The 27,323-nt window shown below is 40.7% G+C and overlaps 2 protein-coding genes across 5 annotated transcripts in view; one reads left to right on the forward strand and one right to left on the reverse strand.

Moving 5' to 3' along the window:
* The window catches only part of LOC101741207 (suppressor of lurcher protein 1), a 338,026-nt gene that overhangs the window by 228,282 nt on the left and 82,421 nt on the right, over positions 1-27,323 (forward strand). The window contains exon 5 of the mRNA XM_038011405.2: positions 6,958-7,184. Coding sequence (XP_037867333.1) covers positions 6,958-7,184 — 227 coding nt within the window. The remainder of the gene's footprint in view (positions 1-6,957; positions 7,185-27,323) is intronic.
* Positions 14,072-26,873, reverse strand: LOC101739396 (uncharacterized). Of its 4 annotated transcripts, XR_009973401.1 has the most exons (6): positions 26,722-26,840; positions 19,508-19,705; positions 17,863-19,078; positions 17,480-17,650; positions 15,566-15,736; positions 14,072-14,203 (listed from the first exon to the last, which is right to left on the reverse strand). XR_009973401.1 is itself a non-coding variant. In XM_004925623.5 (3 exons), exons 1-3 carry the CDS (start codon positions 26,776-26,778, stop codon positions 19,025-19,027), a joined length of 309 nt encoding a protein of 102 aa, XP_004925680.1. In that variant the 5' UTR covers positions 26,779-26,840; the 3' UTR covers positions 18,955-19,024. The 4 variants fall into 4 exon arrangements, 1 of the variants encoding a protein (XP_004925680.1); XR_009973402.1 differs by having other exon boundaries at positions 17,480-19,078; positions 26,722-26,873; XR_009973403.1 differs by having other exon boundaries at positions 17,480-19,078; positions 26,687-26,837.

Consider the following 27,323-nt stretch of genomic DNA (forward strand, 5'->3'; position numbering starts at 1 on the left):
TCGGCTACAAAAGCGTTGCAGGGATAGCACGCAGTCAGTCAGATATCGGAACTACCCAAAGCGAAACAGCGAACGGGTCACCTCAAACGAAGCGGATGAAGCGAATCGAGAATTTTAAAGTGTTTGTTGAGTGTTTTAAGCGTTCTAAGTCTCGAATACAGTTTTTAGTTGTACTTTGGTGGAGTTTTATGCCGAACTCCAGCGCGTAACATTATTGATTCCTATTATTATTATATATTAGTATTGTATTATTGAACTGAAATATAACGTGACAAAAACTTGGCTTTCTACATATTTTAAATAATGCTTATCGTTTTCTGTATTGCTTTTTGTGTCTATTGACGTATGATTTACATCTGTTGACACAAAATAGTTAGAACGGCTCCGAATGAATAAATAAGTAGAAGTCCCCAACAAACTATAAACTTTAAATTAATGATGAAATTAACTCAGAATTTTGAAAATTTGAGGAAATTTTTAGTCACAGAAAGCGTAATATGTTTTCTTGAAAATACACCAGACAAATCGTATCCAAAGTTTTCTTTCCAAGTTTCTCGTGGATTTCTCACAAGCACATCTATTACAGAGTTCGCGACGTCCTTTACGTGCTATGTTTTTTTTTGGAAATTCTAAATTTTCAAACACAAAAAACTATTGATAATTCATTTATTCTTTGTCGTATCATTCTTGTCGGAGCGGTCGTGATCGTCATTTCAAATGAAATTGGCAGTTGGCGGTTGTTTACATGAGTGTACCAGGATCACCACAAACCGAGAGAAATGGCGAATACTCGTGAGGCACATAACATCTGCCCACAGCGATTATACTAAATGACGACCACGACCACTCTATTGATAATGTTTATATCAAATTCATTATGATGTTGTCACTGCCGCGCTTTTGTAGTGCATCCACAATATTTGCGACATCTCACACCGATGACTTCTTTGCAATAATGCGGAAGAGAAGTGCATCGTTATTGCGTCAAGTCCGTGACAGTGGCAACAGTATTTTGAAAATCATATCGAGCAAGATCGAGGGACTGCTGATCAATTGCAGTAGGCACTTGGAAGGAGAAAAAAAATAAAAATGTATTGGTATAAAATGTATATAATGATAGTTATGTGTTAGATTTTTTAAGCTGCTAACATAGATTATAAGTAATTATTACTAACACAATGTTATGGTTTTAAAAAAAAAACGAAATAAAGTATTAATAATAATAACTATTATTATAATTTTATTGATCACAAGAAACTACCTTTCCCTCTAGATATTTTTTGGGATGGAAAGAATGCGAACGGTCCAAAGACCTTGATGCTTTTTTGGTTAGCTCAGCATAATAGGCCGTTTGATAACATCGAATTTATAACGAATTTTCATTACTTTACACTATTATTTTTAATGCCAGCTTACATTGAACTTTGTTTTTCAAATTTCGAAGCTTTAAGCTAAGCGATCATATTGTTTAAGGTGTGGCTAGACTTAAACATTGTTTTAACAAATAGGTAATATATGTAGATACACGCGCAGTATTCACACAGACTGTGTTTATTGCGACATGTCTAGATGACGATCAACACAAACAGTATCAATGAGCGGCATGTCGAGCCATTGATTACAGATACAAGCTGTCAAACATTCGGCTGTACGCCAACGCATTGTGAATTCTAATTCTCATCTGCATGCTTTTATCATATCATTTATCTACATATTAATGCGTAAAGGAAAAACTTTGTGTCCCTTTTTACGAAACTTGCGCGGACGGAGGAGTATAAAATTTCCAACACTTATAGAGAATATAGAGAAGGGGTGCAGAATGTTAATATTTTTTTAAATTATGCCAAAAAAATACATTAAATCAATAAAAAAAACATTACACACACTACCATGTATTTGACGCACACACGCATACATACTATTTATTTATTGTCAAACTTTTGTTCTTGACGTCTGTGGCTAAATTGAGAATAGATTAAATATTGTTTGTCTTTAATAATATTTTTCTATAGTGTAGTCTTGGCGAAATTTGTGATTATAGAAGTATAATAGTCTTTAAAAATAGAATCATAATAGTGTACAATCTTATAATTTCAATTAATTATAGCCGAATTTCGACTACCGGGTGACCACTACTTTTAAGTAATTCCAAACACGAATACTTGTAAATCTGACTTTGTTGACAATATCTTAAACGTAACAAGACAATTGGTTCAAAAGGAATCTTTGCAAGCCGATTTTTCACTAGCATTTTACTAAAGTTAGTACAGCTATTACGTCAAGAACTTTTCTGTTTACTTTGGCTTATATAGGTCGAAGACATACGTTACAGTGAAAAGTATTTTTTTAACCCAAGTTCACCCTTTTTCCGTTCGAATGATATCGGCATTCCCATGAATCATACCCAAACTCGGAATCCAGACAAATGAACGATAATAGAAAACATTTATATCAAACTGATTGCGAACTCATTCGTATTTTATGTTTTGTTTAAAGCACGATGCGGTGTTAATGGAAAGAACAATATTATCTTCACGAATTTATAATTTAACGCATCCATTGATGCATGGATGCACGGATTTATTGGCTCATTTGTGAAATTCAAAGCATGTCTCTGATTTTAATGAATGAACTTTTTTTACTTAACACAAAAGAAGAGACTATTGGTAGTAGGACCTCTTGTGGTTACTTGTGGTAGGACCTATTGTGAGTCCGCACGGGTAGGTACTACCACCCTGCCTATTTCTGCCGTGAAGCAGTAATGCGTTTCGGTTTGAAGGGTGGGGCAGCCGTTGTAACTATACTTGAGACCTTAGAAGTTAAATTTCAAGATGTGTGGCGCATTTACGTTGTAGAGGTCTATGGGCTCCAGTAACCACTTAACACCAGGTGGGCTATGAGCTCGTCCCCCATATAAGCAATAAAAAAAAAGACTGGAAGAAATAAATGACTACAAATTGTTTCTTGTTTTTCTCAGATTAAATTTTGTAGTAACAGAGATGAATAGCTGAGCTTACGCCCACGGACTGTTTTACTGCAGAAATATGCAGGGTATAGGTTCCACCCCTGTGAGTTTACTACGTCTGCCATCAGTAAACGCTGGTTGGGGATTATAATACATAGTACAATACTTAGAGAACTATGTTCACCAATCTCCGGTACATCCTTAGTCGCAGTTGACAACGCCCTTTCTTTTTTTTTCGGACTGGGCGCCAAAACTCCTACTAGGTCCCCACGTTGGAAAAGCCTTTTCTACCTCTTCCATCCACTCACGAAGATGACGACTCTATGTTGTCCTTTTGTACGAGCATACGATCCATCTGGCGGTGAGCGGTTAACGCCGCCCATAGGCGTCAACAATAGCAAGAACAGATCCTAGTCGCTGCCTATTACTGAGTACTTTCCACAAACCTCGATTGAAGAAATGTATAAAGTGATGGGGCGGTTGTATTCTAGACCAGCACTCAAGACAGCTTAATCGTATCAATATGGTCTTATAAGTATCTGAGTATGAAAAAGTTTGACAGAAAAAATACTAAAATTACTTCGTTGTAACACAAGATGGATGATAAAGCAAAAACTGTCACTTTCGTATGTTACTAGAAGAAACGAGGAAATAAAATCTTCGCCTGTCTCAGTCAATGAAACTCGTCATTTCCGACGATTGAGTACGGTTTTTTGGTTCTCCAAACTGCCATTTGCAATAAAATCGATTCAAAATAATAATACATTTGTCGAACTAAGCCAGGTCGAGGTCGTGACAGTATGTATGACATTTTACTGGTGATAGGACCTCTTGTGAGTCCGCACGGGTAGGTACCACCACCCTGCCTATTTCTGCCGTGAAGCGGTAATGCGTTTCGGTTTGAAGGGTAGGGCAGCCGTTGTAACTATACTTGAGACCTTAGAATTTATATCTCAAGGCTCCAGTAACCACTTAACACCAGTTGGGCTGTGAGCTCGTCCACCTATCGAATATGAACATTTTGAGTACCTTATCTAATTTTATTACTTTAAATTTATTTATCTGCAATCTACAATAGGTTTTAATTTTGTCTAGACCGAGCGACGCTTTTTCTGACCGCACTGGGTATCCCAAAGTTGGCGGTGCCATCTAGATTGGCTTTGCGATAGAGGTTCAGCTGTCATAATTGGACGCTGGTACGAAGTCCGTACTACGAGTGGCGAGTAGATTTACGCTCAGCGCGTCACCTTGTCAACCGACTGTTCCGACTCACTTAAATCTGATCCGAGGCTCAGACGCGGGTTGTCGGCAGACAGCGTGTTTTAGATTGTTAAACTCTGACCGGCTTACCACCACGTACACGTGTGGGCGTCGGAGGTCAAATAATTTCGCACTAAGCTTCTTCTATGTTATATATTCTAATCTCTTTATCCATTTTTTTTTGTCTAATTTGAGGCACATTACATGCTTGTATGTCGTATTAGAGTCGTCCCGAAAACGAAGGCAGTCATTAATATAAGTTACTCTTAAAAACAATAAATTTTATTTTTTGAGAAGAACAAAAAAATGTTTTATTCGCACGCAATGAAATATAATAAAAGGACACAAGGGGCTTTTGTTTTCATGCTTCGTCGATGGTTCATGAATTTGAAATTCGCTAAAAAGTAAAGTTCGCTTATATTGAGTAAACTAAATTTGTCTTCCGTTCACCTTATGTAAGGATCTAGTTGTTTTTTCCGTCTAAGGAATTATGTTTATAGCTTTTATATACTGAAGAAAAAACCATCCAGCAAGGTAGGCGAGTAAACAGCCCACTTATTGGTGAGTGGTCACAGACGCACTAGGGGATTATTATCAATATCATCATCAGCATAACAGACGCCGCCTACCGCTTAGGACTGTTTTTCTTTTCGAATAAATTTTTTTTTTTTTTTGTTGCCCTTGTAGGCCGCGTAGGACGCTTGTATGCTTGTATGCTTGTAGGACGAGCATACGGCCCACCTGATGGTGGTTACCGTCGCCCATGGACTTCAGCAATGCCAGGGGCAGACCCTAGCCACTACCATTAAGTACTCTCCACAGGCCTCGTTTGAAGAAGAGCATAGCGCTCGGGAAACACAGCGGAGGAAGCTCATTTCATAGCCGGATGGTATGTGGCAAAAAAGACCTCTGGAAACGCACTGTGGATGACCGCAGTGGCTCCAAGTAGTATGGATGAACTCTACTCCGGTGGCGGGCGGTGCGATGGATAAAATGGGTGGTACTCCGGTGGCGGGTGGTGCGATGAATAAAATATCAAAATTATGTTCTGAATTGATACAGCCACAATACAGAAAGCGTCAGAAGCCATTACGATTTCGTATTCAGTCCGAACATAAATTATTATTGTTGATAATGAAAATTAAATTTTCGACCTAGTGGTCTTTTGTTATTAACACAGATTACACTTTCGAAATTATGTATGTTCAAGGCTTGATGAACTTACTACCGTAATTATATAAGATAACATTTGATGTAAAATAATAGGTTAATTTTTCCTCTAAAGTTACTGTTTTTCCGTAATTCGTGTATGAAAATTTTCGACCAAATATTTGGACAACAGTGTGTAATTCAGTCGAATTAACGACGCAAAAGAACCAAGAACTGTGCCCACTCTATTTTCATGGTGCTCCAGGATTGAGAACCGATCTTGAGATTTTTGACGGTATTTGATAAACTCTAATCATAGACACTAATAAAAATCAAATAAAAAATTATCACACAGTTGGAATTTCGACCTCCAGTTTCAAAATGGCTGGTGGCATTCACGTTGTCATGTCAGTAGCTCCGATAACTTAATACTAGGTGGGCCGTTAGCTCATTTACCTGTCGACACAATAATACATATGAGTACATATATCTCTTCTATAACTATAACTACTAAAAAAAACACCAAACTCTCACTCTGTGCCGAAGAGCTATACAGTACCCGGCAATAAATATTGCACATCGACCGTGGGGAAGCGACGGTTAATTTTTGCTTCGTAGAGTGTTATATCTGTATCACACTACCAAATTGACGTTTAGTCTTTATAGATACCGGATCGTTAGTATTTCGTCGCACACATGTAACGCTATACAACAAAAACAAAATTAGACGACTGTCTCTTTCTGAATATCGATGTGCAATATTTGTTGCCTGGTACTGTACACGCCAGTAAAATGCGGTCAGTTAATAAATACAAAATTTGAAAGCCGCTGGAGCAGCGCTTCTCTATCATAATATAAAATAAAAAATATATTCAATTTCCTTGTTCAGTTCCTGCGGTAATAAAGACTGTCTTTTTAGAGGATAGTGCTCCAAGTTTCAAGAGCCATTACTTTATAATAAAAGACCGTAAGCCCCTCGGTAGCAGACTTTCAATAACGTTCCAACACGTGCATTAACGCCTGTTCTCTTTAAAATACCGCTCCTCCGCCTGAAACCGTGTAGATTACCTGGAATGGGATTTTTTTATATCTTTCGTGCTGCTCACGGTTTATGGCGTGTCCCCATTTTTGATACAATATTTCGCATACGCTTATGCCGAGGGAGAAATGAAATGAAAACTGATGGTTATGAATAAATATAAAGCTACATATATATTTTTTTTGGAAATTTTGTTTTCTTTTTTTTTTCTTGCTTAAATGGGTGGACGAGCTCACAGCCCACCTGGTGTTAGTGGTTACTGGAGCCCGTAGACATCTACAACGTAAATGCGCCACTCACCTTGAGATATAAGTTCTAAGGTCTCAGTATAGTTACAACGGCTGCCCCACCCTGAGACCTTAGAGCTCAAGGTGGGTGGCGCATTTACGTTGTAGATGTCTATGGGCTCCAGTAACACCTTAGCACCAGGTGGGCTGTAAGCTCGTCCACCTATCTAATCAATAAAAAAAAACGCCCACGTTTATGAATCTTAAAAAAAACAATTTGACACCAATCGAAGACTAACGAAAGTGTTTTGTTGCAGTTGCGCTCGTGGAGACTACCTGAAGGTGTATTGGGAGGTCCAAGGTCCTGGGCCGCCTGGAGCAGTGAACGAGCGCTCGGCCTGGGCAAGAGAGTTGTGCGGAGGCAGACCTGATGCGCCTCCAGCCCTTTACTCCCCGGGGCAAGCGTTAGTTTTGGAGTTTCACTCTGGTCCGAGGCGGAGTAACGCCACCGGCTTCGTTGGAACATACAGCTTTATTGACAAACGTAAGTATAGACGTTAAGTATAAACGTAAGTATAGACGTTAGCTTACTGGTGGTAGGACCTCTTGTGAGTCCGCACGGGTAGGTACCACCACCCTGCCTATTTTTGCCGTGAAGCAGTAATGCGTTTCAGTTTGAAGGGTGGGGCAGCCGTTGTAACTATACTTGAGACCTTAGAACTTATATTTTAAGGTGGATGACGCATTTACGTCGTAGATGTCTATGGGCTCCAATAACCACTTAAAACCAGGTGGGTTGTGAGCTAGTCCATCCATCTAAGCAATAAAAAAAAACAAAAAAAAAACAGTTGGGTGGAGTGATGATCTTTGCAGGGTGGCTGGCAGGAACTGGATGAGAGAAGCCGAGGATCGTGCTCAGTGGCGAACAATTGGAGAGGCCTATGTCTATGACTACTATGACTACTATAGGCTGATGATGATGATGATGATGATGATAACAGTTCCAAAATTTTAACATCCATCTATTTTGAATTTTTCAATATCCCGCGATTAAGTTCAATGTTAAAGAGAATATATCCAACGCGGGGGAATTGGCAACGTAACATCAAATGTAGCGGCGGAAAGAGCTGATACGTACAGTTCGGATCGACTGAATTTAACTCCGCCCTGTATAACGGACGTCCGGCCTAACAAAGCAGCTCCCGAATCGAATTTTCAAGATATTCGCTTTGTCGATCAGCGCTTCACGTATCTCGTGTGGCCGAACACGCTTGATTTCGTTCTTTATGCCCACGTGATCTACTCTAAGCGGATCAGATCAACGGCACGGTTCGTTAAAGGGATCCAATCTGTCTACGTACAATAGAGAAATATTTTTATATTCGTAGCACGTGGAATTTGAATGTTTCGAAGCACGGTTTAGTCAGGAAGGAAATTGTTATTCCCCGATATATAATAGATTCGGTAAAAGTGTAAGTAAATATAAATTTGACAATCATATAGCTTTTATGGGGTTAATGTGGTATTTATATTACAATGGAGTCATTTTAGTGGTAGGGCGTATCGTGAGCTCACACAGGTAGGGATGCATTACTGCTTCACGGCAGAAATAGACAGGGTGGTGGTACTACCGGTGCGGACTTACAAGAGGACCTACCACCAGTAAAAACCGCGTCCAGTAAAATCTGCTTCGTAAGTGCATCCACCACTGGATCGGAATCGCAACCCGTTGAGAAGATCCAGCGAAAAATTCAGCAGAATAATGCGACGGGCTCAAATTCAAGTCGAATTCCTAGACGTATTCGACGTGTACGCTGTCCTGTGCTTTAGTTTCTGCTACCGGTAGCTTCCATCAGCACCGAAAGCGGATCAAAAGGATCTGTAAGGACCAGTAAGGCGTCGATGGTGGTTACATGAGCCGGGTCGGTGTTGGGTTCTCATTTTAAGGCTGACAATGCTTTTGAATAACACAATTTAGAGTTCGTCCCATCAACTTTGATAGGTACATAAGCTTAGGAATATAAAAAAATCATAACTTAATTGCATTAGTTGTATACACGTACATATCTTTTGAATTGCTTTCATTTACTTATAATATTAAATGTTGAATACTGATGCCTCATCGATGTAAAACAAAATTTATAATATATTGTCTACTCAGTGTTTTAAAAAAAGAAAAAAATCGTTGAGAATACTATTCATACTTAAAACTTGGTCGGGGAGTTCTCTCGATCGTTCGCCGGGAACAATGAGGCTTCGCTCCAATATTTCCGCTATTTTGCGATTCAATCCTGAAAACAAAAGGGAAAATAAGCGCCCCGGAACCCCTAGCATTGTTTAAGGCTCCACAAGGATTTTTCGATTATGAATAAAGAAAGACCGATTTAAATTATTGTTTCATTTTATTTCTAATCGCCAATTAGAATAGCGTATTGGTTTTCTTTAAAGAAGTTAAAATGGCAGTTACTTTTTTTAAATAAAGGTAGTTAAAGTTTTTAGTATGTGAAAATTTTATAGTCCTTATTTTTTTATTGTTAAGTTCGATATACGATCTCACCACTTTATTACCTGGTGTTAAGTGGTACTTTCTGCACAAAATACTAATTAAATTAACCCGTGTGAAACAGGGGCGGGGTGCTAGTATATATATATTAATACTTACATCATCGTTTTAATTTAACTAGTATCCTTTATATCTAGAATTGTATTGTTTTGTTACTTTTTGCGATGGCCTTTTTATATGATTTTACAAATTCATTTCACACACAAACAAGAGTGAACACTATAAAAAAATAACATATAGGTATACATGTATATATTAATCGGATTTCGTGAAGAAAGCTTTAAATCGATTGATTTAAAACAATGAAAACGTTTCTTGTTATCTTAAAATTGTTCCAATGATAATTACGCCCACACACAATTGAGAAATAGCCAGGAAATTAGTGCATTAAGAGTAAGTGTTCATATCCGATCAGAGTAATTAGCAATTACTTTCCATTTTGGATTGCTAACCAAGTATCACATGAGTTAGCGAGCCAGAAATATTGATTAAATGTTTTGTAGTTAATCTGTCAGAGCTTTTCGTGGCTCAGTTGGGTGAACGAGCTCAGAGTCCAATTGGTGTGAAGCGGTTACCGGAGCCCACAGACACCTTCAGATGAGTGTGTTCTTTTTTTATTTATTGCTTAGATGGATGGACGAGCTCACAGCCCACGTGGTGTTAAGTGGTTACTGAAGCCCATAGACATCCACAACGTAAATGCGCCACCCACCTTGAGATATAAGTTCTAAGGTCTCCAGTATAGTTACAACGGCTGCCCCACACTTCAAACCGAAACGCATTAATGCTTCACGGCAGAATGCTCATGAGATCTAAATTTATCTGAGAATGAACTGAATGAGATCTGAATTGTCTAGTATAATGCCTGTTTCAACCTTCAAACAGAAAAGTTGCGGAAAATGCAGAAGAAGCCTTCCCATGCAGGTTTATGGTATGGAATGGGATTTTTTATATCTTCCGTGCTGTTCACGGTTTATGGCGTGTCCCCATTTTTGATAAAATATTTCGCATACGCTTATGCGAACCAGCAGGCTGGTTGGTTGAAGTATACCAACCGTATAAAACTCCAGCATATCCGTATAAAACTCAGACAACGCTGGTGTTCATTTCTCTGTGAATCCTTTCTTCGCTTTGACGACACTCACGGAAAGAGATATAGTAAAAAAGAAAGAGGTATAGTAATGTAGCCTATAGTAATTCTGGTTCAACACCACACACCCGTCAAGAATTACATTTCTTTGTATAAAAATCGAAACACAATTTCCCAGTTTATATTTGCCATCCAATTAATTTCTATTATAAAATTAGTTGAACACTACAAGTCCTAGGATTGCAGTTATCCGTTAGGATATTTGGACTTTTGTTGTGAAATGAGTATACTTGAACTGCTTCACTATAAGCGAACTAATATTTTCGATTGGTTCTCAAAGGCTTCTTTCAAATGTTTCATCCACATTACAAGTCGATGTTTCATTTTAGATGTGCTAACAAAAGTGGATCGTTTAAAGACTACAAACTAACAGTTTCCCGGCGTGATACGTTAAGTCTATTTAAGTCAAGACGAGGTCCGAAAAGCTTAGCAAGATCATGCCGGATTTCACGGATTACCAGCTCGGAGCTGACCGCATTTCCGTTGAATATGGTGATAGTACGGTGGTTTTCATTAATGTTGGATACTATAGGCACTCATTTGTTTATTTATGTTAGATAAATAACCAACGATTTCCTGTTCTATGAGAATTGTCGGACTATCGGAGACTGATATACATTTGAGGGAGTCCGTATAGAGTCCCTTCTTTATTTCGCGGGAAAATCGTGGTTTTGGATCACTCGTAATTAGCACCACAGTTGAAACAGTAGGAGTTTTATTGTTGCAGCGGCTTACACAGTTCTAAGTTATACACATTATTTTTTTCGTCTTAAGTATTTTCGGTGGTAAAAAGGTCCCGTGTTACAGACTATCTTATTTTTTTTCGCCTCTCGTGCGTTCCGGTTCACGCATCATAAAAAGGTGCGTTCTTAAACGCCACACATATTTATGTACCTTTACAATATACAGATAATAAACACTCAGATACAGACCAAGCAAGTTTTTCAATCCCACAAATGTTTGTCCGATGAGGGAATCGTAGCCACGACCCTCGGTTCAGTACTATTGACTTTATTCCACCCCATTCTACTTCGCTCTTCAAACTGGAATCACGTCGCTGCAAAAAAGGATCATGTGCCCAGGGTGCTGCACAGTGACCGCGACTGAGGACACCTTACCGTCCAGATGAAGCAGGTGCTCAACGGCCAAGGTTATTTCGTTCTAGAGCCTTCATTTCACCTCGAAGGACCTGTCGTTCGGGCGTCCTGGGGGTGAATCGCGCGTCTAGTTGCAGTGTTGACCGCGATAACTGCCTTACCCTACCCGGGTTTTGATCTCTGAGGGATCAGATGCTTGGGCGAGAGAGCAGGGGAGTCATTTGATTTGGTAGGGCCCTAAAAATATCCTTGGGCCCCCATTCAGGTCCAAACATCTGCAAATCAAAAATTGCCACATACCCCGCGCGCCTCTTAATCGCGGGGACCTTGGAGGACGTTCGGCCGCCAGTCCGAAAAAAAAGAATTCCATAGATCTCAACAACGTAAATGCCGGTACCCGCCTTGAGATATGAGTTGTAAGTTTCAGTTACAGTATACAGCGGCTGCCTCACCCTTCAAATCGAAACGCTTTACTGTTTCACGGCAGAAATAGTCAGGGCTCTGGTACCTACACTTGCACGCTCACAAAACTAATTACCATCAGAAATAAGTCCGTACATTTTGATTAAGAGTCATCTTAATGCTTCCGTCGTCCGTACCATTTACCATACTACCATTTACATTCTAGGGAATTTAAAATAGTTGTTTAATTTGTCTATTAACCTCAGGTGAATTAGCATAAGATCCACATAAACACTTCCAGTTGAATTGAATAATCTCTCTCTGAATTTTAAAACTCTCCTAAAACGTTAGTGGTAAGTGAAATCTGGCGGAAATCCGAGCGGATCCCGGTGAAAGCTTCCGAAGATACTCTAAAAGGATCAAGTCCTGGATTTGCCCAGAATCTTATTGGTAACCGGACCATGCATATTAAAATCACCTAGATGCCTGCGAAGTGAGGGCCCTACAGAAAAATAATTTAACTACGAACTGGTTCTTTTAACAGCTTAAATTATTTGGAGCTCTTTTTTTGCCCTACCTATGCTGATAGCCTTGAGAGGCTATTTCAGCTTCGCCCTAACATGTAGGTGAGCTCACGAGGCTCAAGCCGGACTGTTGCTAACACTGGCCTTAGCAAGAGCAGTGCTTTGCAGAATCTACCACCGCAAAAGCACCGTTAGGAGCTCGATTACTGTCACTCAAATGCACAAACTACAATAAGCTAATACAAATAATAAGATATAGGGTTTGACATTATTTTTTGTAATGATCTAGTATTGTCTTCTCAGATCTAGTCTTGGAAAGAATGGTGAAGGAACACTACCTATCTGCTTAGTGCTGTTTGTTTGCATCATCATTTATCATTTCCATACTGTTGATGTATTATGTGTATGTAAGTATATTAGTATGTATTGTATGCAAGTATGTATATTGGTATATATTATATTATGTAAACGGTATATATTTTATTTATTGAATTTATATATTTTCTATAATAATGTATTATCTATAGTACACCGCAACATACCTGCTATATTTTTATATTTTCCAGAATTTCTGTAAATGAAACGGTTGTCTGGAAGAGATCGCTTTTAGCGATAAGACCGCCTGTTGTACAAATGTATCATAATTGTTTTTTTTTAAATGTAAATTATGTTTTGGTGTGCAATAAAGTGTATTCTCTCTCTCTCTCTCTCTAGTCTTGTCGGTTCTAGCTTGGCTGCCTTTATAGTCGGTCTCACTCATGTGGTGTTACGTGGTTGTCGGGCTTCATGCCATGAATGCTGCCAATCACCTTGAGACACGAGGGTAAAGTTTCAACTATGTTGAACAACTCAATATACCAAAAGCCATGACTTCTTTGCGGAAGATATATGCGCTCTGGTTAATTACCAGTAAAGCAGCATGACATATTTTATTCTAACTACTATTCGCCCTATGATTGAAAAGTCGTTTGACTTTTATTGACACCTCCAGATTTAGAATTCTTATATGTTAAATTTGCAGTATAGTTGCGTTTGCAAAATAAAACAACGATTATTTCCATTTTTTTATTGCTAACACCAAAAGTCGCCATCAATAGATATGCAGAATAAAGCATTTATATTTTCAGATAGAAAAGAAAACTGTATTGTCTTGACTGACAGTTGATGTGGTGTGGTAATATTTCCGTCGGTTTTCGCGAGAGACATAATCAAAACTACTCTAACGACTTAATCTCGCGTAACAATAAAAAAAATGTATTATTATTATTATAATAATTATAAATATATAATTATAATTATAAATATTGTTATATTGCTAGATGATAACCGATCTTTGCTCGGTTTTTTTTTTGATAACGCCATCTTGTTGTGTCTTTAAAGTGGTTAGTTACCCTCAATTCAGAAAAATAGTATTAATATTCGCCAATAGATGTCGGGAACAGTTGATTATTGAAAACACGAATAAAACAACATTTTCTGAAAATAAATCGTAGCTAAATCGATTTATCGCCCCCGAAATTCCCTGTATACTAAATTTTATAAATAATATATTATATAAATAAATAATATATTAAAAATGTTATATATTATTGCTTTACGGTTTTCGTGCACTAACGTCCGTGACAAACGATAGTAGAGATATGAGATTCGAAATTGTAAAGTGTAATTTTTCATAAGGAAATAGTGAAACGAAGATTTTTCATAGAAAACTTTTATTCAATAATGTCGAGAACATTATTACATTCGATATATTTGGGGTTATGTACTTAGATACTAAAAAATTACTTCTCAGGCTTTCGGTGCTTCCGCGGGCTTCAGATTTTTATACTGCAAACAAACAAAAAACATGATAAAAAAAAATGCGTTTCCACTTACTAATTCACCAGCCACGTTTGTATCATGTTAACAATGTCGATCCACTGCTGACGGCAACCACTGATCAGTATAATTTCATTTACGCTATGCAGATACGAAATATCTATTTACATGCTACTTTTATTGGAACGAAATTCCTTATGGGACGATGCGGACGATGCGGTACCCTAACCGGGAAAAAACGTCCGTAACGTAAGATATTTTATTAGTAATGCACACAGTGTGCGACTTAACTTTGTGATAACGTACAAAAAATAACATATTTTTTTATCACTCCTTGACCACGATCTTAGAGCGTTCGTTTGCGCTATACACTAACTCTTATGCAAACAACCGTGAATGAAGTGTACCACAAGTTCGCACGTTACCGAATGACCGTGGGTTGTTGAGAAACCTCTAGTTTTCTTTTCTATATACCTCGAATAGAACTTAAAATTATTATTTTTATAATAAGGAACTTCGTTCCTATCCGGTGTCCCACGACACCACATATTTTTTGATAAGGGTGTTACGCCCGATTGGCACGAAAGCTATACGCGAGTTGAAGGAACACAACAGAAGTGAAGAGTCAGTTCGTTCATTTGTCGTCTATTTTATGTAATGTACCAATTTTTGTAATGAAATACACTCGACAAATGTTCACGATTGACTTCCACGCTGAAGGAATAACATCATGCAATAAAAATCAAACCCGAAAAATTATAATTTGCGTAATTACTGGTGGTAGGACCTCTTGAGAGTCCGCGCGGGTAAGTACCACCACCCTGTCTATTTCTGCCGTGAAGCAGTAATGCGTTTCGGTTCGAAGGGCGGGGCAGCCGTTGTAACTATACTTGAGACCTTAGAACTTATATCTCAAAGTGGGTGGCGCATTTACGTTGTAGAAGTCTATGGGCTGCAGTAACCACTTAACATCAGGTGGGATGCGAGCTCGTCCACCCATCTAAGCAATAAAAAAAACGCCACAGTCGTTCCATTTCTTTCTTTTGTTGAACGTGTGATTACTTTGCGACCGTAATAAGTAGGATATAGGTAGGTAGTCTACTGCCCTAGTATCGGTAACTGCGCAAATTTTGTACACATTTTACTGCCTTCGGAGCTTTTTTCTTAGATAATTTCATTAGGAGAGAAGCCTGTATCGTGTAATTAACGTGGCTAAGAATGGTGACGGAAACTTCTTATAGCATGCTGATTAGATATTTAATTAGAAAATTTGGAATTATTCTAAAGAATTCGAATTCATTTCACTTTTTCCTGTTCTTATCTACTATCTATTATGTCACGCGATTCGTATTATTATCGTAAAATACTTACAAATTCGTTGAAGCTGTCTACCATCGTGCCAAAGTTTTTCTTAACAGTCTCCGGGGCCAAGGCGGATTCAACTTTTTCCCTCAATTCCTCAATTGTTTTCTTCGCACTCTCAGCCAGCGTATTTAGGCTATTGTCTTCTTTAGGAGCATCTCGTTTGACGAATGCATGCACCTGTTCAAATCATTTTTTTTTATTCAACATAAATGAAAGTACATACTTGTTGAACGTCAAAAAGAACTACCGCCAATTCACAAAAACTAGCTTCGGTCCTGAGAAGAACTGGCAAGAAAGTCAGCGGGCATGTCTTTTTTTTTTAAATATTAGTTTTATTTAAATAATCATTTTTACAATAGATATTATAACGTAACAATTATTCCAATATTGAAATGCCCGGAGCGAACAATTCATTCCCACTTTGTGCAATCTTCTAGATAATCATTGACTTTATAGTAAGCTTTATTGCACAGATTTTCTTTAATAGTTTTCTTAAACCTATGTATATGTAGGCTCCGAACATTTTGTGGGATTTTGTTGTACAGGCGCACAGACAAACACCCGAATGAATTTCGTATCTTATGTAACCTACTCATCGGCACAACAAGCTTGTGTTTGTTCCTAGTATTTTTTAAGTCAGACTTTTTAGGAAACTCAATTTCAAATTTGATGTATGTTTACGAAAATACATCAAATTTTCAAAAATGTACTGGGATGGCATAGTGAGAACTTTAATTTCTTTAAATTTCTCCCTCAGAGATTCCTTTGAGTGCACGTTATAAATAGCACGTATAGCTCATTTCTGCAGAATAAATGTTGATAAAAACATTATTGGTCATCTAATATTATAAGCAGTTGGATACTTATTATGCCGCATTTAGCTGTCAGTTTATCCACAAAATCTATTTTAGGGGCTGAGCATCATTTTATTTCATTAATATTTCACAGCAAGTAAACGATATAAAACCGTTACAATTTCGGTTTTGTCTCAAAGCGAGTGGCGGTATTAACGTTGTAATTTCTACGGGTCATGGTAATCATACAACTTTGGTTCATAAGCCCTACTAGACTCCAATAGAATAATGAAATAGATTGAAACCACAACATTAACTGTGAACGTGTGAAGTTTTAAACTAAATTTTGTAATGCGCATCAAAAATGATTTTAAAATGATCCTAAAATTTAATTACAATATTAAAATAATTATATTATATGCCGCAGAGGTAATTCTCAGCAGTCATCGGTCGTCACCTCAACCTCATCGTACGATATTAAAAAAAACCTAAGTTGATTTGAGACCAAAATAAGAATCGTTTAATGTTATCGTATTCACGAGCAACAGAGAGATACAGCTTACATTTCAACAAGTTAAAATATATATAAATCTAGGCAAACGCAGTCGTGGGTACAGCTAGAGATAAAAATGATCCATTTTCATGTATTGATTTCGTGAACACGAAAATTTTATTAAGTCGAAATTTTATGTATTCAAAACGTCGGCTTATTTATAACGACGAAATGAACTTGACTACTGTTATTTACAGAAACAGTAGTTTTATATACGGAAATATATCGTTCGGTTTTCTATGAAGAATTACGGCAATAAGGTATAAATGAGTTTTAGTTATGGTGAGTTTTAGTTTACACTTATGGTAGGACCTCTAGTGAGTCCGCACGGGAACGTAAAACCACCCCGCCTATTTCTGCCGTGAAGCAGTAATGCGTTTCGGTTTGAAGAGCGGGGTAGCCGTTGTAACTATACTTGAGACCTTAAAACTTATATCTCAAGGTGGGTGGCACATTAACGCTGTAGATGTCTTTGGGCTCCAGTAACAACTTAACACCACACCCATCTAAGCTTAAAAAAAAAAAACAAAAAAAAATTATAACAAAAATGGAAATTGAAATAAAACTACTTACATTGGCGAGGCAGATAGCCAACAAGATAATCAGCAGCTTGTTCATTTTGGATATTTGAGAACGTCTTCACGAATCGGCTACAGAATCACCACTGGCTCTTTCTGTGCCGTAGCCCTCTTTATGTTAACAGAGCTCGTTAACTTATTTGTCAGTATAATAAGATAATGTGATCTAATTAATAAACGAGAAACCGTTAATTAGCGTTTCCGAGAACCCTAAAGCGCTGATAACAATTTGTTTTTGTTTACACGACCTCATCACCCACAGCAATTGAAAAATAAATAGTAGATTAGAACAGCAAATATTACCATCTATTAGAAAAGATTGACGGAAATTTTCCTAAAGTTTTACAAAAAAAAAGGTACAAATTTAAAGTTACTCACATACGTAATTGTTGGCACGTATTAAATAAAACATCAAGAACATTCAGAATATTTCATACTTCACTTTATTGATTATAATACAGGGTTTTTTTTTTTAATTAATTTCTTGTTGCTCCTTGGTGTATTGAATCAATTAGATTTTATATCTACACTAGCGACCCGCCCTCGCTTCGCTTCGGAAACATTAAAACACAAGCAAAAAAAAAATTAAAAAAAAATTAAAAAAAGTAGCCTATGTTCATCAGGGACAATATCGGCTTCTAATGGAAAAATAAATTTTCAAATCGGTCCAGTAGTTTCGGAGCCTATTCGAAACAAACAAATCTTTCCTCTTTATAATATTAGTATAGATTGATACGTGAGGTCAAAGGCCCCTGATTATTACTTGAGCGTTTTTCGGTCGCCAACCGGCATTCACTTTTGGTAGGGCGTATTGTAAAACCTGTACCGAGACGTACCAACGTCTGGCCTATTTCTGCCGCGAATCAGTCTTTAATTTAGGTTTGATGGGCGGAATAGCGGCTTATATATATGTACAATACAGTTGAAACTTCGATATCATGTCTCGAGGTGGGTGAAGGCATTGACGTTCTGACGTTTTAGTTCTGCGGTAACCAGCTATAATCAGAAAAAAAAATTAAATTAACATTGCCTAAAGGCTTAACAAACCTGGTAAAATCGTATCGAGCAATGGGATTGTCGAATTACGCAGTCAGATATCCATTTTTTAAATGAAATACGTATATCAAAAATGTTCTCGATTGACTTCAACGGTGAAGGAGTAACATCGTGTAATACAAATCAAACCCACAAAAATTTTAATATGTGTAATTACTGGTGGTAGTCAGAGCACACACGGATCGGTAGCAAGCACTACCTAGCTTATTTCTGCTGTAATTCGTTTAGGTTTGAAGCAGCCTTTAGCCAGCCAGCCCCAGCGGTCAACCATTGTACTGTAAAAATTGGGATCTATTGACATTTTTAGACCATTAAGATCTCGAGGTGGGTGTCAGTATTTAAGTTGTTTATGTTAATTAAATTAATTTTACTATTTTAATTTTATTGTTTTAAACATTCAAATAAAATCCGCAGTGCCATTTACAAATACATTTTATTATCAAAACGAGAATTCTATAACCAAAGTACACTGAATTGAAACTGTCTACGCCCAAATCGATTCCTGTGTTGTAGTACTTTTCGCGGTCAAATCTTCGAACTGAAAATGAATATATTTAAAAAATAAATAAATTGCAATATGTTTATATTAAGCAATTGTTTTCAGCAGTAACAATGTAATACTTCTAAATCTCTGTGTGATGCTTTCGTATTGTAAAAACAAAAAACCCAAAGTATCGTATATCGCACAGCTGTTAGCAGTAAATAAACAGAATACCTGAATAAAAACTGGTGGTAGGATCTCTCATGAGTCCGCACCACCCCGCCTATTTCTGCCGTGAAGCAGCAATGCGTTTCGGTTTGAAGGGCGGGGCAGCCGGTCTAACTATACTGAGACCTTGGAACTTGTGTCTCAAGGTGGGTGGCGCATTTACGTTGTAGATGTCTATGAGCTCCAGTGACCATTTAACACCAGGTGGGCTGTGAGCTCGTCCACCCATCAAAGCAATAAAAAAATTACAGAACTCACCGCTTTAGAAAATCTATTAATCTGATCACCGATAACATTAAAGACAGGTTTCAGTTGATGCACGTTAACATCGTCCACCGATTTGGCCAGCGTTAAATCCAAGCACTTCCTGAACATGTCCATGTTTGTTTGAAATGATTCAAATATATTCGGGGGGGTCGATGGTGTGTCTCTCTTCACCACGTACGCTCCGTTTACCTGAAAACGGACACAATGAAATCCTTCACAGTGCTACATGCTGCTTGTAATAATGTGTGTAGGTTTTTTTTTTTTTTTTTTTTTTTTTTTTATGATTGAGAGTTTACTGGTGGCCCGAAGGCCTTTCCAGTTTCACCAGGACAGGTGGGCGAGCAAAGGCTCAGCCAAGAGGGGTGGGATTTGCTAACAACTGCCCGAGCGTCTCCGAAGGAGACCTAACAACTCAAGAGCAATTGTTTCGCGAATGAATCTACTACCGGATCGGAATCGCGACCCGCTGAGAAGATCCGGCGAGAAACTCAGCGGGCTGATGCATGGGTTAGGTTGCACGTCGACCTCTTTGTCGAGTTCGACGAGTACGGTTACCGGGGTCCCTAAGCCTGCCCCTAGTATTAGAGCTGAAGGCATCTAATGCAAAGGTTATTGGATCTGATGGATCCGTAAGGACGTGTCTAGGGCGTCGACGGTGACTGGCTCCTGCATGATCAGGATTCGGGGAGTAGTCAGCGGCGGCAACGATAAGGCGATTATCATGACGCATAGCCTTATCGAAGTATCGTTCCGACGCTGACTTCATGTATTTCCGAATTGATTCGAGGCCCAGGTCGTCGTGTAGGTCAACGTTCCTCACGAACCACGGAGCTCCGACGGCTAACCTGCAAAAGCGGGATTGTAGAGATTGGAGGGTGTATATGTGTGTGCGGGCCGCGTGAGCGAACACCACACTCGCGTAAGTCATGACGGGCCTTATGCAAGTTTTGTAAAGTGTCACCTTGTTCCGAAGGGACATTTTACTCCGCTTACAGATCATGGGGTAAAGTCTACCGAGAATAAACGCGGCACGGTCACGGACTGATTTTATATGCGGGCGGAATGTCATCGATGCATCCAGGGTAACGCCCAGGTACTTGACCTTCCTGGCCCAGGGTATGGGTTGTCTAAAGAGAGTAATCGGGGGTGTGAGATTCCTCCTCCTAATCCGGGAGGAAATTCGTGTGGAGCTTCCCCTCTGAAATAGCACCGCAGTACTTTTCGCTGGGTTGATGTCTATGCGCCATTTTCGGAACCACTGTCCTAGGGCTAGGGCTGCGCTCTGAAGCTTCTTCGCGATTAGGGACTTATTTCTACTAGAATAGTAAACAGTCGTGTCGTCAGCGAATAAAGCTAAATGGGTCGATAGCTCGTCGGATGATTTTTTGGTTTACCGGGTTTATGTATGACGATAACGTCCGCTTCTTTCCACACCGCGGGAAAGATACAGTTCGCCATAGCGGCATTGAAAATAGATGCCAACATCACGATGAGTTGGACGGGTAGAAGTTTAATAACGCGGTTAGATATACCGTCGGAACCGGGAGCCTTGCGAGGACGTAGGTCTTTGATCAAGTCTTTAACTTCTATCGGGGTGACGGGTGGTAACGCATCCGATGGTGGCAAGGAGGCTCTGCGTTCTACCTCACTGTCTATTAATTCTACATGAACAGGGTCCACGGATTGAGTGCTGGGCGTGCACTGGGTTTGCAATGTATCGGCCAGCAGCTCTGCTTTTTCGTCATCATCGAACGCCGCGAGTCGGCCTGAGGGGCCTACGAGGGGGGGCATAGTTACTACCGTATCCGATTTGAGAGTACGAGCTAAGCGGTAGTAAGACCTATGGGAGGGTGCGAGTCCTTCTAAGAAATCAGACCATCTGGCATCTCGGACTTCGGCGATGCGAGACTTTACGTCGCGTTGTAGGGCACGCATTCGAAAACGATTTTCCGCGGTAGGATACCTGTCGTAGGCGCGTATCGAGGCGTTCTTAGCTCTAAGGAGTTCCCTAATATCGTCGGACAATGTGTGTATGTATCATCATCATCATCATCATGATCATAAGCCTTTATCTACCCACTGCTGGACATAGACCTTCTCCAATGCCTTCCAATGTATGTATGTATGTATGTATGTGTATATGTAATATATTTTTTCATAAAAAGTTACACTTTCATTTAAACCATGCCCGGCAAAACTGCTTACGCAGTTTGACTGCAGGTAACTCGCTTTATATAAACATAGCTTATAAATTATTAAATTAGATTATATTAATACAATTAATTTACATAAATGGTTACAACGTATTTAACAAGTGTTTTTTTAATAAACTTTTAAATTTAGCAAGTATAGGTTCACGTCTTATGTCCTCTACTACGTCATTTCGGATCCTCGCGATCCACTAACGGTGCTTTTAGGTACCTCAAGCACCAGTCACCGTTCTCGTCGAACCCGTCGCTTGCGACGAAGGGCTCGACGAGTAAATTAAACCTCAGACACAGCCCACTGAGTTTCTCGCCGGATCTTCTCAGTGGGTCGCGTTTCCGATCCGGTGGTAAATTCTGCGAAGCACGGCTCTTGCTAGGGTTCGTGTTAGCAACGTCATCAGGTTTGAGCCCCGTGAGCTCACCTACTAGTTAAGGCGACGCTGATATAGCCTCTCAAAGCTTTCATCAGCTTAGGTAGGAAAACAACTGTGCTCGGGTAAACTATTGAGTAAGTATGGAACTCGTTTTTTTAACATTCTATCTCCATAGTAATTTTGTACCATGGGTATTTCAAATTTACCTTTAGACATTGACCTTGTGCCAGTTTTATGTTGCACTAAATTAGTTAAACAATCTTGTTTACTATGACTGTTTACAATTTTTTTTTTTTTTTTTTTTTTTTTTTTTTTTTTTTTTTTTTTTTTTTTTTTTTCAGGAGGAAATCGCCGGACTTCCGCCCTCCACTGGGGATGGAGGGCGGGGCATGTCAGAGTCTCACCTCCTGTCGCTCAACAACCAACGTCCAAACCTCGCATGAGACAGAACTCATGAAGAGGCAGAGGGGGGAAAGTGAAGCGTTTAGTGCGGAGCACATCTCTCCCATCACCCTCCCCCTCGGGACGCCGGACCGGCGGTCGTCGGCGCCACGACCACCAGCCCTCTCGGTCGGCAGGCTATCCGAAGCCCGCCTAGATGGCGCCGGTTAGAGTGAGCTATCCTACGGAATACCCCGCTGGACCAGAACCAGCGTGAGTCGAGGATAGCCGGCCTTCCATCACCCGGATGCTCTTGCGTAAAACGCGTGCAGAGCAGCTTGCACGTCGTCTTCTTAGGCCCCCTCGCCGGTCCCCAGACCGACATGTGAGGGGGACCCGAAACACTTAGAGGGCCAGGGCTTGGGCGAGATCCGCCTCCCTGGCCCCCGCTCGACGGCGGCGGGATTGTGCGTCTCTCACGCGCCCCGCCGCCTCCTTCTGCGAGATGGTGCACTCGCAGAAGTCGAGCATCGCCTTCCACGACTCGTCGTCGCCGAGCATCGATGCCACGACACTCGGCAACGACAAGTCGTTTCCTGTTTTTGCGACGAGGACACGGCGCCACCCCTCCCATGCGGGGCAGGCAACGAGCGTGTGCTCCGCCGTGTCCAAGTCGCAACCACAACGGTGGCACTCTGCCGTCGGCTCGGCTCCGATCCGGTGCAGGAACTCACCGAAGCAACCATGCCCAGTGAGCACCTGCGTGAGCCGGAAAGTGAGGCGTCCTCTGTCACGATTCACCCAATCCACAAGGACCGGGCGAATCGCCTCGACGGTCCTACGACCGGCCGAAGGATCAGCCAGCCGTCTGGACCATGACTCCAGCACGGACCGCCGAGATTGGGCCCTCCGCGCTCTGACCACACAGGGGCTGGGACGCGCCACGCCCCGGGCACGAAGGTCAGCCCGCCACTGATAGTCAGCAGCGAGCGCCTCCGCTTCCAGAATCCAAGGCGGCGTCCCAGCCAGTACACACGCCGCCTCAAAGGAGATGGTGCGATAACCACGGATGACCCTGACCGCGATGGTGCGTTGCGGCCGTTGCAGCAGCTTCGCCACCCCCGCGGCCAGGGACTGGCCCCACACAGGTGCCCCGTATAGGGCCATTGATCGCACCACCCCCGTATAGAGACGGCGCGTCACCTGGTCAGGCCCCCCGACGTTGGGCAGAAGCCGGCTTAACGCGCCGGCCACCCCCAACAAACGAGGGACCAGGTTCTGAAAGTGAGCACGGAAGGTCCAACGACTGTCCAGGATGAGGCCGAGGTACTTCAACTGCACCCCGACCCCGATACGGACGCCTCCAACCACGATATGGGCATCGACAGGTGGCACTCTCCGGGGCCTGTGGAACCACATGGCCTCGGATTTACTGAGCGCCACGTCGAGGCCCAATCTCCTGATTTTGCCGACGACATGCGCCACCCCAGCGGTAGCAAGACGGGCAGACTCAGCAAAACTCCCCCCCCGGGCCACGACTAACGTGTCGTCTGCGTAACAGATTACGCTCAAGCCCGGGAGGAGGGCACCCCTTAGCACCCAGTCATACCCGATATTCCACAAAAGAGGGCCGAGCACCGACCCCTGTGGAACACCGCGCACGACCGGGAACCGGTGCAGGATCCCACCGTGTCCGGTACACGTGACCGATCTGTCCTCCAAGTAGGAACCCACCAGCCGGCGGAGGTAGGGAGGCACTCCATGTCGTTCCAGCGCCCCCCCTATCACGGACCAGGGCAGGGTGTTAAACGCATTGGCGATGTCGAGCGACACCGCCAAAGCCACCCCACCCCTGGAGACGGCCTCCTCCGAGAGGGCCCGCACGCGAAGGATCGCGTCTACTGTTGAGCGGCCCTCTCGGAAGCCATACTGCTCCGCCGACAGATCGGGTCCCACCCTGACCAGATGCTGAATGATGCGGGCCGCCAGAATGCGTTCCAGACTGTTTACAAGTAGAAGATATTTATGTTTCAGGCTAGCCGGTAAAATTTTATATAGTTTAGAGTAATCTTCTTTACATTGATTCTTTGTCTTTTTATTTACGAGTAATTTTAAAAATCTTGTTTGCAATGATTCTATTTTATCAATGTATGTTTTCTCTTTTGAACAGAAGTTATGCTTCTCTTTCGAAGCAATCAACGCTGGTATCAAATATAGCCGAATGACTCAAAGATGGAATTGCAACGTGTAATGATCCTCCTCCTTCTGTCGTAAATCCTCAATGCTGAGGATCGCGACCTCTGTGGGATTTCAGAATCTTCCGGCGGACTATATCACGCCACGTCACGCCACAAATCAAGGTCATTCTATTGCGAATGCGAAGTGATGGAGAATTTCGTAGTGAGATGCGAGTTCTTGTTTATTTATTTTATTTTATTTATTTATTTATTTAATAAGTTGTTTGAATTTTATAGAATCGCAAGGCTGACCTCGGCGGCGTAATGTATGCGTAACGATCAGGGGACCAAAAAAAGAAGATGACGATACGAATAGGCGATTCGGCTGATTGTTTTGTGAGTTTAAAGGAAGTAATGAGAAATGGGTCCAAAACCTGAAGTTAAAATCTGTTCCGAATCAGTGAAGCTTATCAACATTAATAAATAGATAATGGATTTCTTCTTTTACGTCGTTTCAGTCTGGACAGAGCGTTCGTGGTCATGATGTAGCTCTTTCTTTCTCTCTCTTACGAAGTCTCGCCGCCTCCTTCGTTCTGCATTGGGTCTGGGATGTCAACGTACTAAGGCTAGCTCGAGGAAGTTAACATTGTTTTAATTTAACACCAGACTATGAGCATATTATAGCTATTAATGACGTCACTAGATATTCATATTCTTAGCAACATTTGGCTTGCGGTAAAGCAATAGAGTAACCACTTAAGTTTACTTCTCAGCTGAATTTTAATATCTTGTATCATATTACATGCTGTACCATTCTACAATATTTTATTTTATTGCATAGAAGGGTGGACGAGCTCACAGCCCACCTAGTGTTAAGTGGTTACTGGAGCCCATGGACAACTACAACGTAAATGCGCCACCCACCTTGAGATATAAGTTCTAAGGTCTCAGTATAGTTACAACGGCCCTTCAAACCGAAACGCATTACTGCCTCACGATAGAAATATGGGGGGTGGTGGTACCTACCCGTGCGGACTCACAAAAGGTCCTACTACCAGTAACTTCTCAATATACATACCAGTAAACTAAGCTGCGCAATAAATTATATTCTATCTGTTCAGAATCTCATAAAGATTATTGATATTAGCCGACTGATGCAAGAAATTTTACTAAGCTTTCTATATTTTAAAAAAAACCTGGCAATTTTCATTAATTGTCAATTGTTTTTCGTTTAATGACCGTTGAAATATTAACTGCGTCCGTTGCCCGGAAAAGCCCTCCGAGTCTTGTTCTCCGATATAGGGCTATCAAACATTTTACATTTTAGTAAGTCCCTGGCGAGCTTTATCCGGATTGATCCGGGCACTTCCCTAATATCATCATCCAATCTGCTAAATTGCTACTTTTTTGGCAAACACCGTCATTACATGCCGCTTCCTTGATCACGTTTTTGTGAAAATTTAATTAGTTTTAAATCCGAATTGAAGATACGTTTAGGTTTTTTTTTTATCAAAATTACTCAGAGTAATGTGTATTAGCCAGTTTTTGATCATGGCAATCTTAAGAACTGCTTCAAGTATTCGTGTATTTCAATTTGCGATAGATCTATGTAGTTGTGAATGACTTGTGTTTTTTTTAATTGCATATATGGGTGGTCGAGCTCACAGCCCAAAGACATCTATGACGTAAATGCGCCACCCACCTTGAGATATAAGTTCTAAGGTGTCAGTATAGTTACAACGGCTACCCCACCCTTCAAACCGAAACACATTACTGCTTCACGGCAGAAATAGGCGGGGTGGTGGTACCTACCCGTGCGGACTCACAAGAGGTCCTACCACCAGTAAAAACGCTTTCAACGCTTAAAAACGCTTTCGACGCTTCCACAAAAATAAATCATGTACTTCTCCGTCATGTCGGAGTAAGTGTATTTTTACTAATTAAGGTGACAGCTGGACTCGCGTACCAATTAGACACGTAATACTTGTGTGAGCTTGTTCGTTTAAAATAGGCTAAATTTAATCAACTTACGCGATATGAATGTGTGTATCCAACTTATAACTCACCTCAAGCAAAAGTGCACATAGAATGTTCACTATAACAACTATGTTAAGTTTCATCATTGTAAGTGCTTGTAAGATTTGCTATTAAATTTAACGACAAACTGAATTATGTATCTCAGCTCATACCATTTTAAGTACCTGGTCGATGTAACACTAGCCAAACCGTCTCAATTAGCATAAGCGTATCGAAAACTACAGGGGGTTGTAAAATTTGGCGTTAAATTAATTTCATATCCTTTTTTTATTGCACTTGTAGGCAGACGAGCATACGGCCCATCTGATAGTGAGTGGTTACAGTCGCCCATGGACTTCGGCTATGCCAGGGGCAGAGCCAAGCCGCTGCCTACCATTAAGTGCTCTCCACAAGCCTCGTTTGAAAAAGGATATGTCATAGCGCTCGGGAAACACCGTAGAGGGGAGTTCATTCCATAGTCGAATAATACGTGGCAAAAAAGATCTCTGGAAACGAAATTTGGATGAACGCAGTGGCTCCGGGTAGTATGGATGAACTCTATTCCGGTGGCGGGCGGCACGATGGTAAAAACGAGATGATGGAATCATCTCAAACAATTCCTCAGAGCACTCCCCGTAGAACATACAGTAAA

The sequence above is a fragment of the Bombyx mori genome, chromosome 6 (genome assembly GCF_030269925.1).
Source record: "Bombyx mori chromosome 6, ASM3026992v2".
Lineage (NCBI taxonomy): Eukaryota > Metazoa > Arthropoda > Insecta > Lepidoptera > Bombycidae > Bombyx > Bombyx mori.